At 50.2% G+C, this 16,878-nt stretch overlaps 2 protein-coding genes across 4 annotated transcripts; both read right to left on the bottom strand.

Moving 5' to 3' along the window:
• Positions 1 to 1,125: 1,125 nt before the first annotated feature.
• Positions 1,126 to 6,109, bottom strand: FUCA1 (alpha-L-fucosidase 1). Of its 2 annotated transcripts, XM_071767935.1 has the most exons (9): positions 5,978 to 6,109; positions 5,760 to 5,902; positions 4,974 to 5,108; positions 4,636 to 4,773; positions 3,943 to 4,048; positions 3,339 to 3,539; positions 2,942 to 3,132; positions 2,040 to 2,139; positions 1,126 to 1,371 (listed from the first exon to the last, which is right to left on the bottom strand). In XM_071767935.1, exons 1-9 carry the CDS (start codon positions 6,101 to 6,103, stop codon positions 1,231 to 1,233), a joined length of 1,281 nt encoding a protein of 426 aa, XP_071624036.1. In that variant the 5' UTR covers positions 6,104 to 6,109; the 3' UTR covers positions 1,126 to 1,230. The 2 variants fall into 2 exon arrangements, with proteins under 2 accessions (XP_071624036.1, XP_071624035.1); XM_071767934.1 differs by having other exon boundaries at positions 5,760 to 6,103.
• Positions 6,110 to 6,662: 553 nt separating this feature from the next.
• Positions 6,663 to 16,793, bottom strand: CNR2 (cannabinoid receptor 2). Of its 2 annotated transcripts, none has more exons than XM_071767947.1 (4): positions 15,927 to 16,793; positions 14,115 to 14,181; positions 11,564 to 11,949; positions 6,663 to 8,524 (listed from the first exon to the last, which is right to left on the bottom strand). In XM_071767947.1, exon 4 carries the CDS (start codon positions 8,456 to 8,458, stop codon positions 7,409 to 7,411), a length of 1,050 nt encoding a protein of 349 aa, XP_071624048.1. In that variant the 5' UTR covers positions 8,459 to 8,524; positions 11,564 to 11,949; positions 14,115 to 14,181; positions 15,927 to 16,793; the 3' UTR covers positions 6,663 to 7,408. The 2 variants fall into 2 exon arrangements, with proteins under 2 accessions (XP_071624048.1, XP_071624049.1); XM_071767948.1 differs by having other exon boundaries at positions 14,115 to 14,178.
• Positions 16,794 to 16,878: the final 85 nt, after the last annotated feature.

The following is a 16,878-nucleotide window of genomic DNA, read 5'->3' as shown; positions in this document are numbered from 1 at the left end:
AACCCAACACAACCCAACACAACCCAACACGACCAAACACAACCCAACACAACTCAACACAACCAAACACAACCAAACACAACCCAACACAACCCAACACAACCAAACACAACCCAACACAACCAAACACAACCAAACACAACCTGCTTGCAACACCCTGGAGCCTTCACAACAACCCTGAAGCACGGGAGGACACAGAATGTCCCATCAGGAGGTGCCAGGGATCAGCCCAAGGACAGGAGGGAAGCAGGGAGGGATGGATGGATGGGTGGATGGATGGATTGATGGATGGATGGATGGAGGGATGGATGGATGGATGTGTTTCAGGGTTGTTTGGATGTGGTGTTGGGGGATGTGGTTTAGGGAGAGCTTTGCAGAGCAGGGATGATGGTTGGACTCCATGGTCCCAAGGGGCTTTTTTCCAACCTGAAGGATTCTCTGATTCAAACTCGTGCTGTTGTGAAGGGCTTCATCATTCATGTACATATTGTCCAGCCCTTTTCAGGAAAGTGGGAATTCCAGGCAGCAGAGGACAAGAGGTTCAGTGCAGAGGGGCAGCTTCCCACTTAAATTCATGTCAGAACAAACCCTTCTGCTCACAGCTGTCTCCACCAGAATGGAAATAAAAGCTTGGGAAGGGATTTGGACCAGATCCTCACTTTCTGTAGCTGCTGTCTTCAGAACAAACAACAAGCTTCCATCAGAGATGAACACAAAGGAAATACCTGATCACAATTATGTCAATCAATACCAAAGTCACCCCACCACATCTTGCCCAGCACCTGTTTGTATGCAAGTGCACGGTGGTTGGTCCTCGTGAGAACAAGACACCACGTGCAAGGCCTCATGGATTCCACACATTAGAGTATCAAATTAATTTCAGTGAGTAATTAAGCCAGGGAAGTGGCAGGACCTGCTCCTGCAGCCTACACAGTGACACCTGCCCAGGAACTCAGCTTTACATCAGAAAACCTTCCAAGTGCCAATGTTTGGCTCTTGGGCTGTCCCATCCTGGCAGGATACTGCAAAGGATCCTGCAGAGTCCCAGCTTCCTGCTGGGGAATGTTCCAAACGAGGGCCACAGACACACAGACTGCTCATGGACAGAAGGGCTTAGAAGAGAGATTCTCTTCAGAGAAAAACAATTTATTCAACAATAAATGAAAAATCATTTTAGACCCAATCCAAAAGAAAAGCAGGGGGGGGTTTGCTGCTTTCACCCTGCAGCCATCACTTCACACCCTCAAGTCTGAGAGTCCATCCAGGCTGGGAAGGCAGAGGAGATGGGAGCATGTAGGGCAGAGTTATCAGCAGTCCTTTCCTTGGGGACATCTGCCACTCCAGAGTCCCACCAAAACCCAACATTGTCACCTGGGGAGGAGGGCAGGGGACACACTCAGGTGCAGCTCACAGGGGCACTTTCCCTTCCAACACCCCTACACCCCCGTTTGCCACCTCTGCCCAGCACCTCCCACCCCCCCAAGCAGCCCTGCACATCCCTACCCATCACCCACAGTGCACAAAAGGTAAGGAGGATGTTTTGGGGACAAACATTTGACTGTAGTTTGTTGTTTTGTTTTGTTCTTTACTGAGAAAGCTCTCTCTCTGTTTGCCCAGAGCAAAGGGCACTCTGGCATTTGCGTCACTCCTGGGTCAGTGTACCTGAGCTGAACTGGAGCTGCAACACCAGGGAAGGGGCTGAGCCTTGGGATTTACTTCACCTCCACGTGTCAACAGGACTGAGAGACTCTGGGGGAGAAGCATCTCTGCCTGTTCTGTGGCAAACCCCGAGCCTGTCCTGACCAATCCAACCCCATTTCCAGTGCTGAGCAGAGAGCTAAAGCCTGGAGAACAACCTGGGGTGCTGTCAGGATCTGGAGGGAGACCAGAGCACCCCAGAACAAGAAGGATGGGATGAAAACTCCCACATTCTCCCCAGTTTCCAATTAAATTTGGGTCAGGCCTTCCCAGCCCAAGGGGGGCTCTCAGGGTGCGTTGTCTTCTTTTTTTTTTTTTTTTTTTTCCCCCAAGTTCCTTACTTGTGTGTCTGGGGATGGAACAGGTGAGGGCAGCTCCAAAACGTTGTCCCGAGGCCAGATCAGAAAGATGGCAAAGACAGCTGGGCCCTTAGAAGTGTACCTGTGAGAGCAAGAGTTCAGCAAGGTGAATTGCTCCATAAAAGAGAGAACCAAACCTGAGCCTGACCCTTCCCAGCCAGCAGGACAACCCCAGTTTGCCTGCTGGCACTGCACAGGGGTCACCTACTTTCCCCTCGTTCCAAAAACTGCCACTTTGGACTCACTGTTGAGCCAGTCAGCTCTGGTTGATGAAACCCAAACAAAGTCCACGAGTGCCTTCTAAAAGCACAAGTCATTTGCTGCTCTGCCCTGGCCCAGGTTGTGGTCAGCAGAGCAGATACACTGCCTGCCCCTGACTGTGGCTGCACACACGTGGGGAAAAGGAAAACTCAGCTCCATTTTGTAGCATTTCTGGCTCTTGACTGGCTATTCCCTCCCAGTCAGTATAAATCTAACAGCTGGGCAGCAGTGATTGGTACTATCATATAACAGCTTCAAAGCATTTATCAATATATTTATGAACTGTGTGTGTTTAGAAGAACCATGTTTGTGCAGTTCAAACCAGCCAGGATCACTGCTTACACACTTCTGACAGCAGCAGCATGAAATGATTTTTTAAGAGTTGTTTTTTTTTTTCCAAATCAAGCAATATGAACAAAGTCCTGATTTTCATTCTCTTTTTTCATGCAAAATATTCCCTAGATAACCCCCTGGGGCGCTCACTGAGTACTCCAGTTGTAGGATATTACCTAAGCACCACCTGCACCTGATGGTGACACTTCAGAGTGTACCAAATTTCAGAATAAGAAAGAAGCAACTCAGGAAGTGCCAGCCCAGATGGTAAGGAGCTAAAGAGTCCTTACCAAACCGTGTCTGTGCTCCTCTCCATCTGCACTCTCCATGGCCTGGATCCATAAATGGCCTCCCCATTGGTGTCCAGCCACCTCCCAAGGGCCAGGAGTCTCTCTTGGAAGATGGGAACAATCACCCCTTCTTTTGTAGGTCCCACATTGAGAAGGTAGTTGCCTCCAAAACTCACAGTCTGCACTAGCTCCTGTGATAGATAAACCAAGGTATCAACCTGAATTATCTTCTGACAACACAGGAACATGAGGAAGGCTTTGTTCTCATCAGCTGCTCCTTCCACTCCAGCCTGATGGTATGATAGACACAATACCTCTTTTTGCAAGCAGGAGGATGAAGGGAATCTCTTCCTCCCAGTAATTCCACCACAGCTGTTATTTTGATTTCAGGTCTTACCTTGATGATGCTTGCTTCACTCATTAACTCAGTGAGGTTCATGTTGCTTCGAAAGCCCCAGGAAAGTTTGTCAATGGAGGAGCACATCTCCCACTTGTGGGCCATCAGGGTTCCTGGCTTGTACTTGTCAGCACAATTGTAGAAGCCTCCATGATGGCAGGAGCAGTTTTTGCACCAACGGTCATTAACAACCACAGTGTCCTGAAAGAAGAAACTCAGCTCAGTAAGGAGGATGGTTTGTCTCGGACTCTTGCATTCATCCCTTCTCAGTTAGCAGAGGCATCTGAGTGAGGCAGCAAGGCCTTAAACCCCCCTGTGCAGTCAGTGGACAGAGAGATGATCCTCCAGAGAGGGCAGAATCCTCTCTGGGAGAATCATTCTCTCAGGCAGAAGTTGAGACAAGGCCCCTGGCCTCCTCTCACACACTTGCTGCAAAGCACACCTCAGCCTTCTCCCAGGAGCACAGTGGGACCTCCTGGTTGATTTGGTGCAGGAATAAAGCCCATCTGGCACCTGCCACGAGGGTCTGTGCTTTGATCAGGTTCACCTCTCACTGCTGCCAGACCTTCCATCCCCACCACGCAGCCCCAGCAGGAAGCGATACCTTGACGGGGCTTTCGTTATAAAGCCAGGCAAGGAAGGAGGTGGAATTCCAGTACGACCCCGGAGCTTCCCAGTCTCCATCCGACCAGATCAAGTCTGGTTTATACCTAGCAGAGAGATCAATGTTATTTCAAATGGCTGATTTTCTCCTAGCACAATGGAAGAGCTCGAGTCTAGAGCTTTGCTTCCTCTTCCTCCTGCCTGGCGTTACCCCAGGAGGTTTCTGCCATCACATTCTGCTTTAAGGACAAAGCTTTAAGGGAGGTTCTTGCAGCAAGCAAAGAAAAGTGTTGGTTACAGCTCAAGAAAGGATGCAATTCTTAAAAGAAACCACAAGGCTGCATCTCAGAGGCAGTTATTAGGCACGTTCTTGCCCTGGGAGCGCAGCCATTCTGAGCAACATGTGTCCAAGCCTCATATTTTTGTCAGAAAGGGGAAGCAAGGATGTAAATTCACAGGAAGTTGCTCTGCTCTAAGCAGCTGGCTCCACTCTGCATGAAAAACTTGTCCTTACCTTATTCTACAAGGTAGACTGTCCCCAGAGCACACATGAACCTCCTTTCTAATTCCCACAAATCAGATTTGCCCAGGCACAAACTAACATGTGTCCCCTCTCTTCTCTGCAGCCACTTTGCATCTTTCTCTACAGTACTGAAACCAGGAAATGCTCCTGATTTCTGTTTGCAACTCTTACTTTAAGACAAGATCGTAAAGTTCTGGCATGGTCTTCTTTAAAACAAAGTTCTGGGTCTTGAAGCCACTCTCCTTGTCAGCGAGATAGAGTGGATTGAACCACTCCATCAAGGAGTGATACAGCCCATAGTGTAAGTTCCTAAAGGACAGAAAACACAGAGGAAAGGGTGAGGCTGGCAGGAAGGATTAAGAACCAGTGGCAGATTAATTATCTGGCATTCTTATTTCCCACTAGCACTTTGCCAGCACTCCTTTTTCCATATCAAACTTGTTTTCTGCTGTTTGTCAAGAACATTCAGGAGCATTCAATGCACACAGATGAAAGGAACAGTGCCATACCTCTCCCTGAGGGCTTCTCCCAGCTCTCCTACAAGATCTCGATGGGGCCCTATATCCACAGAATTCCAGTTCCAGGACACAGGTGACCCCCAGTTGGTGAAGCCTTCATGATGCTTTGTGGTCAGCACCACGTACCTGAGGGAGAAAAAAGCACCCAGTCAGGATGGAGAAGGAATTACCTCAGATATTGCCCAGCTTCACTGGCAAACACAGTCACTAAAGAGCAAGGGCCTGAGCCATGATGCTGTGAGGAGCTCTCTTTCATTACCCTTAAAAATTAGAAGCAACTACAAGAATAACAGGTTTTTAATGGGCTTTTAATGCTGGAGAAGAATGAACAACTGAGGCTTAGAAGTAGGAAGACCCATCAGTTCAGCACGCTGGGCATCACTCCTCAGGGATCTCCAGCACTGCTCAGGGACCCCAGACCTTCCCGGATCCCCAGACTCAGCCCCTCACTCCCCTCAGGGACCCCTGCATCCTTCTGAGGACCCCAGACATGGCCCCCATCCTCTCCAGGCCCTTCCATCCCCTCAGGAACCCCCAGACACGGCTCTTCCATCCACTCGCTGACCAGAGACCTCACACAGATCCCCCGAAACAGCTCCCCCATCCCCTCAGGGACCCCTCATCCGCCTCAGGGACCCCTCATCCCCTCAGGGACCCCTCATCCCTCTTAGGGACCCCTCATCCCCTCAGGGACCCCTCATCCCCCTCAGGGACCCCCGCACCCACACCCCATCCCCTCAGGAGCCTCGACCACCCCTGCCAGTGCCCAGCACGGACCTGGCACCAGCCCGCTGGAAGAGCTGTGCCCACTGGCGGGGCTGGAAGTCGTGGGCGGTGAAGTGGGGCGCAAAATCCGCGTAGGTGGTGTCGGGCGGGTACCGGTTCCGCACAAAGCTTTGGTAATCTGCGCGGCGCTCGCCCTGCCAGTGCCACCAGAACCATTCAGAGCCCCAGGCCGGGACGGAGAAGACCCCCCAGTGCACGAACACCCCCACCTTGGCCTGATCGAACCAGGCGGGCAGGGGTCTGGAGTCCAGACTGGCCCAGTCGGGGCGGTACCGCGGCGCGGCCCAAACGGGTCCCAGCGCTGCCGCCAGACAGAACAACGCCCCGGCCGCCATCTTCCCGAGTGACGTCAGCGCCGCACGGGCCGGCAGCCGCCATGGCCGCCCCGGGGGCCGCGGGTTCGAGGCTGCAGTGCGCCGGGCAGCCAGGCTGCAGCGCTCCTTCCACTTTGTCTTTTCCTTTTAGCAACTCCTGCCCCTCTGTAACCGCCCCTGCACCTCTCCCTGCCGCCTGAGCCCCCAGGAGGGGCCAGGGCTTGGGTTGGCCTCACAGCAGCTCAGCCTCCCTGAGCCCTTTCTCCCTCTCAGGCCCCAGGCCCTGGCTCCAGAACCGCTCCGGAGGGCCCGGTGTGTTCCCTGGGAAGCTGGGGCTGGGCCCTGGGATGGGATCATCACCAGTTCAGGAGCCTGACACAGCTTTCTGGGGCCGAAGGGCCACTTTGCTCTCCAGGAAGGTTTTGCAAGCAGCCAAAGGTGCAGGGTTTGTGTCATTTGGCAAAAAAAAAAACACCCCACAAAACAATAAAATCTTATCAAGTTTCTCGTGCTCAAAGTATTTACCTCAGCTTGGGCTTCAGCTTGTTGCCTGGAGATATTTTTTTCTTGCCTCAGAGATTAATGGAAGAAAAGGATGAAAAATGGCTTTAATATTTAAATGTATAACATCCAACAAGCACCTGCCTGGCACAATGCAGCTTTCCTCATGTGTGCTGACAGAAAAATGCTGCCTGTGGGGTCTGCTCCACCCCAAAATCCTCATCTATGGCAGTCCCGTAGCCAGAGTGAGAGCATTTCCATTTTCCAGAAACAATCAGTTGCTAAGATGAGCACAACCCTCAGTGCTGTGAGGCACAGTCAGCCAGGACTGCCCAGAGACACCATCTGCATCTTCCCCAACAACCCCCAGGTACCTGCAGCAGCTTCAGGTGTTCAGAGAGAGTTTCATGGTGCCTGGGGATGTCTGGAGAAACTGGAGGTCTATGGAGTGTTATTCCTTCAGGTTAGTGATATTTTCAATGATTTTAAGTATGACAACACTGAATATAAGGAAAATACAAGGTTGGGAGGTGACTGGTGGGCAGGCAGGAGGCCAGGCAGGAGGAATCATTGTCATAAAATCTCAGGATCTGCTGTTCTGGGGCAGGGTGTTGTCTGCTGCCTCGTGGCTGGCACACTGACATGGCACCAGTATCCCTGCAGCTTGGGGACCAGTTGCCTGGGAACTTTATGTCCCAGCACCTAAGAATAACATCAGCAGTGCTGGGTCTGTGACAGGCATCTGCTCCTTCACCTCCCAGAACCTCCATAAGAAGAGAAAAGGAAAAGTCAAGTGATCCAGGCTGTTCCTGGCAGCCTGACTCCCTAAGTTACCTGCATGTCCTCACATACAGTCTCTATGACTGAGGACCTGTGGGTGCTCTCTGCTCCTGGGCTTTCCTCAGAGGTCTTCAGCTTCCTCCTGAACCTAGAAACAAACATCCTCAGGGAGGAGGAGAGCTCCTTGCTCCTCAGGGCATAAATAATGGGGTTCACCACGGAATTGAGCAGGCAGAGGGTGCTGCAGAAGGCAAACACCTTCCGCAGGTGATTGCTCAGCCTGGCAAAGATGCTGTAGATCATGAGAATGAGGACTGGAGACCAGCAGAGCACCAGGACACTCAGCACCATCACCAGGGTCTTGGCCAGCATCACATCCATCCTCATCCTGGTGTTTTGTTTCCCTGCCTGTGCTTGGTTCTTCTCCATGGAGGCCACGTGCTGGTGAGCCCTCCAGAGCACGTGTGTGTAGGCACAGACAATGCAGCCCAGCAGCACCACGATGGAGCAGATCCAGCTGGAGAGGTAACTGTCATCCACAAAGGGGAAGAGCTCAGAGCAGGTGGAATCCAGCGTGCAGCAGTTCCAGCCCAGGAGGGGCAGGGAAGCAGTGGTGGCACATGTCACCCAGAGCACCCCCAGGGCTGTCCACGCTCTCTTCCTTGTCATGAGGAGTTTGTACTTGCAGGGCTGGCTGATGGAGATGTAGCGGTCCAGGGCTGTCAGCAGCAAGCTGCTCAGGGAGGCAGAGAAGGAGGAGGTGACCCCCCCCAGCTGCAGCAGGAATATTTCCTTAGAGAAATCAGTTTTATTAAAAACGTGGAAGTTAACAAAGCTGCAGACAAAGATGATGCTGGCCAGGATGTCAGCCAGGGCCAGGCTGCTGATGAAGAGGTAGGAAGGTTTTCTTCTGGTCCTGGGGGAGGAGAAGATCAAGTACAGCACCAGAGAGTTCTCAAAAATGCAAAGTGTCCCCAGGAGGCCACACAGTGTGGCAATGCTTATCTTCTGTGCTCCTGTGCTGAGGACCATGAAGCACTCTGTGGTGTTCATGCTGCATTTGGAGGTGTTTTCCTGTACCTTACAAATATCCATTGTGATTAACTGGAGCCAGGAGCTTGCAGAGAGCCCTTCTGCTGCTTCTGCACTTCTTAGGATGCTCTGAAAAAGACCAAGGAGAAGGGGACTTACAGGAGCACAATGAGCAACAAATTTAACACACTTGGGCACACCCCTCCATTTGGAGGCAAGCAAGAGGAAAACAGCCCAGGGAGAGCTACTTTCAGCTCCACAGCCCAAATGCTGTGAGTGATAAAAACCTTTGTTTAACATAAATATTAGAGGCAGGTTGGATATAAAAACAGGGACATGCAGGAGTTTGACCACTTGAGCCTAAGAACCCTGTCTGCATTACTTCCTTCCCCTCTGATTCCTCCATCCCTTGGCACCCATCACTGTTTTGCAGGAGTTGCAAAATACCCCTGAGCACTGGAGATGCTGCCCAGGAGGTCAGGGGGAAGGGCACAAGCCCCACACTTTGTTCCTGCCTGTCAGGATTTGAACATCAGCAGTTGCAGGACACGGGGTCCACATCACAGCCAGATTTGGATTTCTTGGCATGTCTGCCTGGAAGATTCCTGGACTTTGGGCTGAAATGTGGGTCAGCATTGCAGCAAGGCTCCCTCCTCTTACATCAGGCTCTGGCATGAGGTAATCACACAGGACTGGAGATGTTGCACTCTAATCTCTGCACTCTTGTTTCCTCCAGCTCATCACACAAACACTCCAAGGGCAGCAGTCATTTCTAACTGCTGTTATTAAACCTAACAACATCTCTGTCCCCAGAGAGATGGATTTAGCAGACAGATGGACTTGGATATATCTCAGGGCTCACCAGGGGCCACCTGGACAGTAAATGCCTCCTCGAGTATCCAAAACTTCCAGCCAAAACTCTAGCATCCAAACTAAGACATTTCTTAATTAAGCAGACTCCAGAATCTCCTTTCTATCTATTAACTCCCAGGAACATCTGAAGTTCTCAATTTATGCAGTTGTGCAATATCCAAGGAGCACATTTAGGAGCTTGGAAAGTGGTCTGAGCACTGGGCAAGAGAGTGGAGCCCAGAAAAATGTTGTCCCTCAAGTTGTGTTGTTTGGGGAGAGAACTGGATTGCAGTGGCAAAAAAAACCTGCACTGAGTGTTGTGGTACAGCCCTCTCCATTCAGCTGAGATAATTCAGATAAGCCTCAGGTCCAAAATACTGCTCTGGGCTCCCAGCAGTCAGTCAGACAGCCCAGGCTCTGTTCCCACATCTGTTGTGTCTCAGGCAGAATGACAGGGACAAATCTCTTTGCAGTTTGGACTGAGCTCCCTCAAATTCCATCTCCTGTGTCTGTGAGGGAAAGCTTTGCACAACATCTCTTCTGCAAAGGCTCCAGGGTGTGAAAACATGGGCAGTGCCAAAAGCCACTCTCCTTGTCTGTCCCTCTTTTTTTTTTTTTTTTGGCAGGGTTTCTCCTGCCCAGGGGACATTTTTCTCTTGTCAGATGGGCTCCTTCAACCCTTTGTTCATGCCCACTGCCTCCTGCATGCTTCAGCTCCTGGGAAACAAGCCAGCCCCTGCCTGGACCCTGGGGGAGAGCTGATCTGCAGCATCCTCCAGGGGGCAAATCCCATTTCCAGGATGGAAACCCCCTTTGGAGGGGCAGCATCTCCACCTCCCTGGGAATTACAGCCCCAGGCATGGCTGTGGATCCCCACCACAACCAGCCCAGGTTCCATGCCCACTTGGCTGCTCTTTCAGCTCAGCAAGAAAAAGAGAAGGGGCTTCTGGCTCTCCTCTGGAGCCAGGAGGCACAGACTGGGTCCCTGGAAGCTGCAGGGGATTTTCTGGGGCTCTGCACAGGACTGATTCTCCTCTTAACACAGCAAAGTGTCTCCTGCAAGCAGAATCTCCTAGGGTGGGGAATATTCTGCCAAAATAAAGTAATGGAAACCTCACCCCTTGCAAGGGAGAAACCCCCAGACAGCACCAATAACAATAGCAGGGCCCCAGGAGGCAGCAAATGGAGGCAATGTGCTGAGTGAACAAGTCCAGCAGTTAGGAACAAAATGCAGATAAGACATTTGGGAATGCAGCATATTTCTGATGCAGCCTCACTGGCTGCAAAGTTTGCCCAAGAGCAGCAGAAAACCCTCCCCCTGTTAGAGCTGCTTCTGAGCCCACTCACTCCAGCCTAATACCTCTTCCTGCTTCCATGGAAATTTAATCTACAAGTGAAGAAGTCCTTTCCCTGTCCAGTGCACTGCTGGATTGGTTTCAGCTGTCAGACTTACACTGCCTTGCACTCAGCAGCCCCATTTCTGATATTGCTTGGGATGATTTCTTCATTTACACAGAAGCCTTGTGATTGCTAACTTAACTTATCAGTTGCTTAGATAATGTAAATTAAATTTTCCTGCTGAAATCAGCCAGTGCAATATGTCTGCTGTGCTCTGAAAGTGCTGACCTTGAATATTTAATTCCACAAATTTTGGAGAGATTTGATCTTTACAATAAAATAAAATGTCTTAAGTGATCAACTGATATGAACATGGGAAGTGAGGTATGCAAAAATTTTCATTAAGGCTTGCACAATTGACTTGCTGAAAAATAAAAACACTTTTTGCTTTACAATTATTTTAGTTTGTATGTGGCTTCATGTTTTACTTGCAGAAGGTTTGCCAGTATTTTGGAAACAACTGCTGACCCTGGGTACAAAGCAGGGCAAAGCAGAGCTTCTTCCACTCCACTGGAAGCACCAGATGTGGGTTTGTAACAAACACTGACTCGTGCAGCCTGAGAGCTCAGCATCATCCCATCCCCATGCTTGGGAGGCAAGGAAATTCCTCTGACACATCCCATGTTCATATTCCCAAAAACCAGCTGCAAAGGTTAAGTCTGCAGGCTGCTATTTGATCACTTACCCTTCATGTTCTCCTTAGGAACACATTCATCCTGCAAAACAATTTCCCCACCCTTTGTGATCCATTTCACCACAGTTTATCCAGAGGAACACCTGGAATCTCCCCGTGGCAAATCCTGCACAGCTCAGCTCCCCTGTGTCTGTGGGCTGGGGAGGGATGAGGTGTTTGACTGTCAGGAAAAGGATCCTTGGCTGCAGGATATCCCCAGGGGTTAGCACACACAAACCACTCACCTCATCCTGTTCCTCTCATGGGCTGGGATGGTGCCTGGGGGATTCCCATCCCTCCAGCTCCCACTTCATGCAGCTGGGCTCCTGCTTCCCTCTCTTTCCCATCACTTCTGGTTTCACCTGGGCTTTTCCCACATTCTGTTTTATTCCTTCAGGCTGGAAATCCAGCAGTGCAAATCCTTCCTTCTGGTTTCTTGCTTGCTCTCTTTTGAACTCTTCTGGTGAACATGAGTCAGGTTTTCTTTCCTTCCCCACTTCCCCTTTGAGGCTCGTGTTCTGCTTCTGCCACATCTCACAACCACCCTCTTGCTGAAGTTATTTTCTCAGTCCCTCCCATTCCTTCATGTCCCCGTGGTGTTTGATACATTTAGGGTCTTTTCCTGATTTCTCTGGGGAAGTGGAAGAAGAGAAGAAAGAAAAGTGTTAGGAGGCAGAAGTGGAAAACTCAGGAGACACCTGGCTGTGTGGAAGCTCAGGAATCTGCCCTCTGTCTGTTTGCTGCTCACTGACAGCAAGAACCCCACCTCTCTGTGCCCCTGGAAGTGAGCAAACCACTTCTCTGTAGCCAAACGTGCTCTGCTGATTCCAGAAGTGTAAGGTGATTTTCTCTTTGCAAGTGGAAGGGAAAGGAAAATGCTTAATGTCTCGAGTTACAGAACCCTGCCCCTGTGGTCATGAAGGAGCCAGGGCAGCAGGAGCTGAGGTCTCTGCTCTCAGTTCTCCTGGCAGTGAATCACATCCCCAGCAGCCCCGAGCTGTGCAGGTTGTGCTGCTGGGTGGGAAAGTGGGGAGAGCTGGCAGGGGACACCAGAGCACCAGGGAGGACATTGCCTGTTACTCAAGGCTCGAAATCCCAAAGGAATTGTGGCTGGATAAGACCACACAAGCTGTAGTGGTCATGCTCCTTTGCCTCCAGAAGCAGCGAGCTCTGCCTCAGGGCTCTGCCATCCCACAGAGCAGCTGCAGCCTCCTCCCCAGCCCCATCCCAACACCACCACCCAGCTTCTCCCAGGCAGGATCTCAATTCTAGAATCATGGAGAATCACACAATGGCTTGGGTTGGAAGGGACCTTAAAGATCATCAAGATCCAACCCCCTGCATGGGCAGGGACCTCTCCCACTAGACCAGGTGTCACAAAGCCTCATCCAACCTGGCCTTGAACACTTCCCGGGAAGGGCATCAACACCTTCTCTAGGCAACCTATTCCAGTATCCTGCCACTCTCTCCCTCCTGCTTGAATCCCTCTTCCCCCACTCGGTGGATTCGTGATGGTTTAGAACAGCACTGACAGCTCCTGCTCTCCAAATCTTTGCTTCACAGTTTCCCCTCTGCCTTTTCCTGTGGCTGTGCAGCAGCTCAGCTCTGCACCTGCCTCGGGCAATGCTCGACTGCCCTCTCCAGGGAAACTCCGGGGCCATCGCCCTGCGGAAGCTTCAGGAAAGGGCAGAACTGGGACCCCAGTGCTTCCCCTTGGCCCCTGGCTGGGAAAAGGGGGGTTCCTCTGCTTGCTGGGTGCTGGGGAACGGCTGGGACCTGGGCAGGCTCGATGCTGCTAAGGCTGGGAGGTTCTGGGGGAGTTCTGACAGCCTCTCTCTGGATCTCGTGTGGAAAACACTACAAAGGTGAAAGGCATCAGGGACTGCTGGATAGATAAAGCACTGTCTCAAAGGACACTGACACGTTTTTCTGTGCAAGAACAAACATGAGACTGTAAAGAGCTTGTGGCTTTGGGGTATAGTGGGGCAAAATTGGTAAAACAAGCAGCCCAGAGTGGGCTGGGGGTGGAGGCACTGCTTGTGTTGATCAGGTGTGAACCAGAGAGCCACTCTGGCTTTGTAAGGTGCTCTTGGAGGAAATGCTCAGAAAAAAAAACCCTGCTTACTCTCCTGTGTAACACAGGTTGTGTGACCAGAACAGGGCTTGGCAGAGGAGTTTGCCTTTGTGCCAGGGGTGAGCTGTCCTGCTGGATAATCACCTCTGCTTGTTCTGGTGGGTAGAGGGTGGAAATGTTTTTTCCTGCTGATGGGATCCAAGCCAGGTGTATTTACTGAAATGGGCTGGAAGGCTCCTGCAGGTCTGTGTGACGTGGTTCTGGTGTGGAACTGAACAGGGAGTGGCTGAGACAAAAACCTTCAGGGTGTGACTTGGGAGTCATGCCTGGATGTGCCTTTATTTACCAAGTTCAGACATCAGCTGCAATGAAGCTGCTTCAGCACAAACCCTGTAATCCCCTCGGGCCATAATGTTCAGGGCTGGGATAACTGCTCTTCAGTGAGCTCTGTGTGGCTGTGGGGTTTTCACCCTTGGTGCTGAGTTTGTTGGGCAGTGCAGAAAAGGCAAATCTTAACCTGGAGCTGATGCAGCCCAAGGTACTGCTGGACACTGACTGAATTTCTACAATTTATACAGAAAGTATCTTTATGCTGCCTCTCCTTTATTTAACAACAAACTTATAATGAGCTTTAAGCAATTAAATATATGGTGTTATTGAGTTGTTAGGGTGCAAGATATGTACCTCTTCTCTATTTACTCTGGAGAGATTCAAATACCCACCTGGTTCCTGTAGATCACTGTTGTGGCTTTCCTGATGAGCTTTATTTGATTGAGAAGCTGGGGTCTGCTGCCAAAGAGAATAAAACATATTCTAAATGTTACTGTATCATGCATATTTTTAAGAAAATACAAATTCAATACATTTCTGACACAAAGAAAACTTCCTTAGATTGTTACCCTGGTTAATGTTTGGCTCAGGTGGAAACACTTAACAAGTTTCAAGTGGGTCATGGGATTCTTAGTAACCCCAAGGTGTTTACTTTTTATGGATCTCAGAACCAGGCACCCCCAGAAACTCATCACCTGTGGAATAAAACTGGGGCCATGGCTCACTCTTGACTTAACAAATGATTCATCTGTGCTGCCTGATTTCCTGCAGCACCCTCACTGGGTGGCTCCACTAAGTCCTCTGCCATGACCCGATGTGTGGATGGGTTGATCCATCTCACTCCCAGCTGGAAGCACTTCTGTTTGGGGCTAATGAAGCTCTGGGGACTTTGCTGGAAGTTCTGTGCAAATTGCAATGCCAGCACAGATGGAGCTGTTTCCCTGGGCTGGTGTTAACAATTCCTTAGGAAGGGAATGGAGATGCTAAACAGAAAATAATAGTGGCCAGGGAAAACCTTGCCTTGTTGCCACTGTGGCAGCAGAAGTATGGTGGAGGGTTGAGAGGAGGATCTGAGCAGTGTGGGACCTGCTGAAGAAATTGGTTTGCTGGGAACAGGAGGAGACTTGGTTGTTATTGCTGTCAGTCTTGCATTACCTGGAGGAAGCAGAGTAATCCAGACTGAGCAGACACTTGCACAATAGGAAAAACCCACGTACAGTGACTTAAAGAGCACGTAGGAAAGGTGTAAGGGAGCTGAGATCAGTGAGTCTGTTACCAAGGTACAGCAAAGTCACATCCTCTGCAGCACAGAGAGGGACTGAGGAGAGTGGAGTTCCTGAGGCTTTGGAATAAGATTTGTGTGGGGGCCATTGGAAAAAAAAAAAAGACTGACCCCAAAACCAAATCTAAAAGACAAGATGTTTTATTGAACTATCTAAAAGATAGTAAGGAAAAACTGTCAGAGCTTGTGTCATCCTTGATCTGACCTGAAAAGTACATGGCTGTTCTGCTCCTCAGACAAGAGAGCACATTTGCAGCCAGGAAAATCTCAGTGACATGTCCTGACCTAAAAACATCTACGCTCACTGAGAGGAGATGCTGTTTTAGCAGACATAAGCACACTAAAGACAGAAGCAAAGCAAACATCTGCTGATATGCATTATAGGAGAGCTGTCTGAGATAATTAGTGGAATTTCAAGGCTTTAGTTTTGGTTTTAAGAGACAAGGTTGTCTTCTGTCTAAATGAAAGCACCTAAAAAGATCTTACCCATAACATTGTGCCAAGAAACACACAGCAAAGGCAGGAAAACAAATTAATCTCGGCTTGGTTTGTGCAGAGGTACAATAAAGAACATGAACAAAGGTCTGGGCTTGGTTATGTCAACACATCTTGTGTTCTAAAACATACTGTGTCTTTTTCAGCAACACTGCATAATGAAGGACACACTTCTTAAAAATGCTCCTTCTCTTTGGGGTGTTTATTTTGTCCTAGAGCCTGAAGACCCTGTTGAGGGGTCAGAGCTCTGCAATTCTAGCTGCTGGACAGTCAGAAGTCATCTCTGTTGTAAATGGTTTACAGACAAAAGAGGAAGGAGTAATTTTTCCTTTCTGTAGCTAAATATGCAGGGTACTTCAGTGAACTCAAGGTGTCAGTCTGTATCTCAAAATCTCTGGATGCTGACGTGTTGTTTTTAAGGACTTACCCAGCCTGGTGGTGATCAAACTGAATTGGATGCTCTCCATTTTCATTTGAATTGCTCTCTCTCTTTTTTTTTTTTTTTTTTTTTCCCCCTCTCTTCATTTCCCTGTATGTAGTGCCGGTGCTGAACTGACCCTTGAGTGCTGGTCATGGAACAGGAGCTTTCTTCAAAGTGTGCAGGTTTCTTGTGTGTGTAACTTTCCCTCAGAACGTCCATGGCCAAGGCCGAATTTTGTGGGTTTCGGTGTAAATGATCCCTTGAGGCAAAACAGGAAAATGTGAACACAAACACCAGGGGCTCTGCCGGTTTCAGTCCCTTCCCACTATAGACTTTAAACCTGTGGCAGCTTTTCCCTTCCTGTTGACATTGAAAATACCTCTAAATGATTTCTAATAATTTAAAATATCAAGAAATATGAAACAATTGCCTGTGCTGGGTTTGAGGAGGACACACTCCATTTAGCGATCTGAAAGCTGTGGCGAGATCTCCGCGAGGCTGTTGTTTTCCTCTTTGTTAGTGGATTTTCCTCTTTGTTCGCTGTTCAGTGAACCCCAGCTCCCGGAGACACTCTGAGAGCCGGAGAGGCCTTGTCTCGGTTTTTCTTTTTCTCGCTGCCGTTCATTATTTTCCCCCCTCTGAAGGGCCCAAGCGGCAGCTGGCGCGGTCACCCCCCACCTTTTGTTGTGCTAATTTCCGAGTGAAGGCGGGGTCAGGAAGCTGCCTGGCTGGCCGGGGGGTTGTGGAGCGGAGCCCCGGGCTGTGCTGAGGGGGTGCCCGGCACAGGGACCCCCGGACAAAGACCCCCAAGCCGCTCCCGAGCTGCCCTGCGCTGAGGAGATTCAAACGGAGGCTCCGCCCACTCTGCCCCCTGAGCTCTGATTGGCGGAGAGAGCTGCCGACGCGCTCCTATTGGCTGAGGCCGGGCGGGGCGGGGGGGAGGAGGGTGAGGTTGTTG

Source organism: Heliangelus exortis, chromosome 24 (assembly GCF_036169615.1).
Source record: "Heliangelus exortis chromosome 24, bHelExo1.hap1, whole genome shotgun sequence".
NCBI classification, from domain to species: domain Eukaryota; kingdom Metazoa; phylum Chordata; class Aves; order Apodiformes; family Trochilidae; genus Heliangelus; species Heliangelus exortis.
The sequence above is the reverse complement of the archived record's forward strand: the minus strand, read 5'-3'. Positions and strand labels throughout refer to the sequence as shown.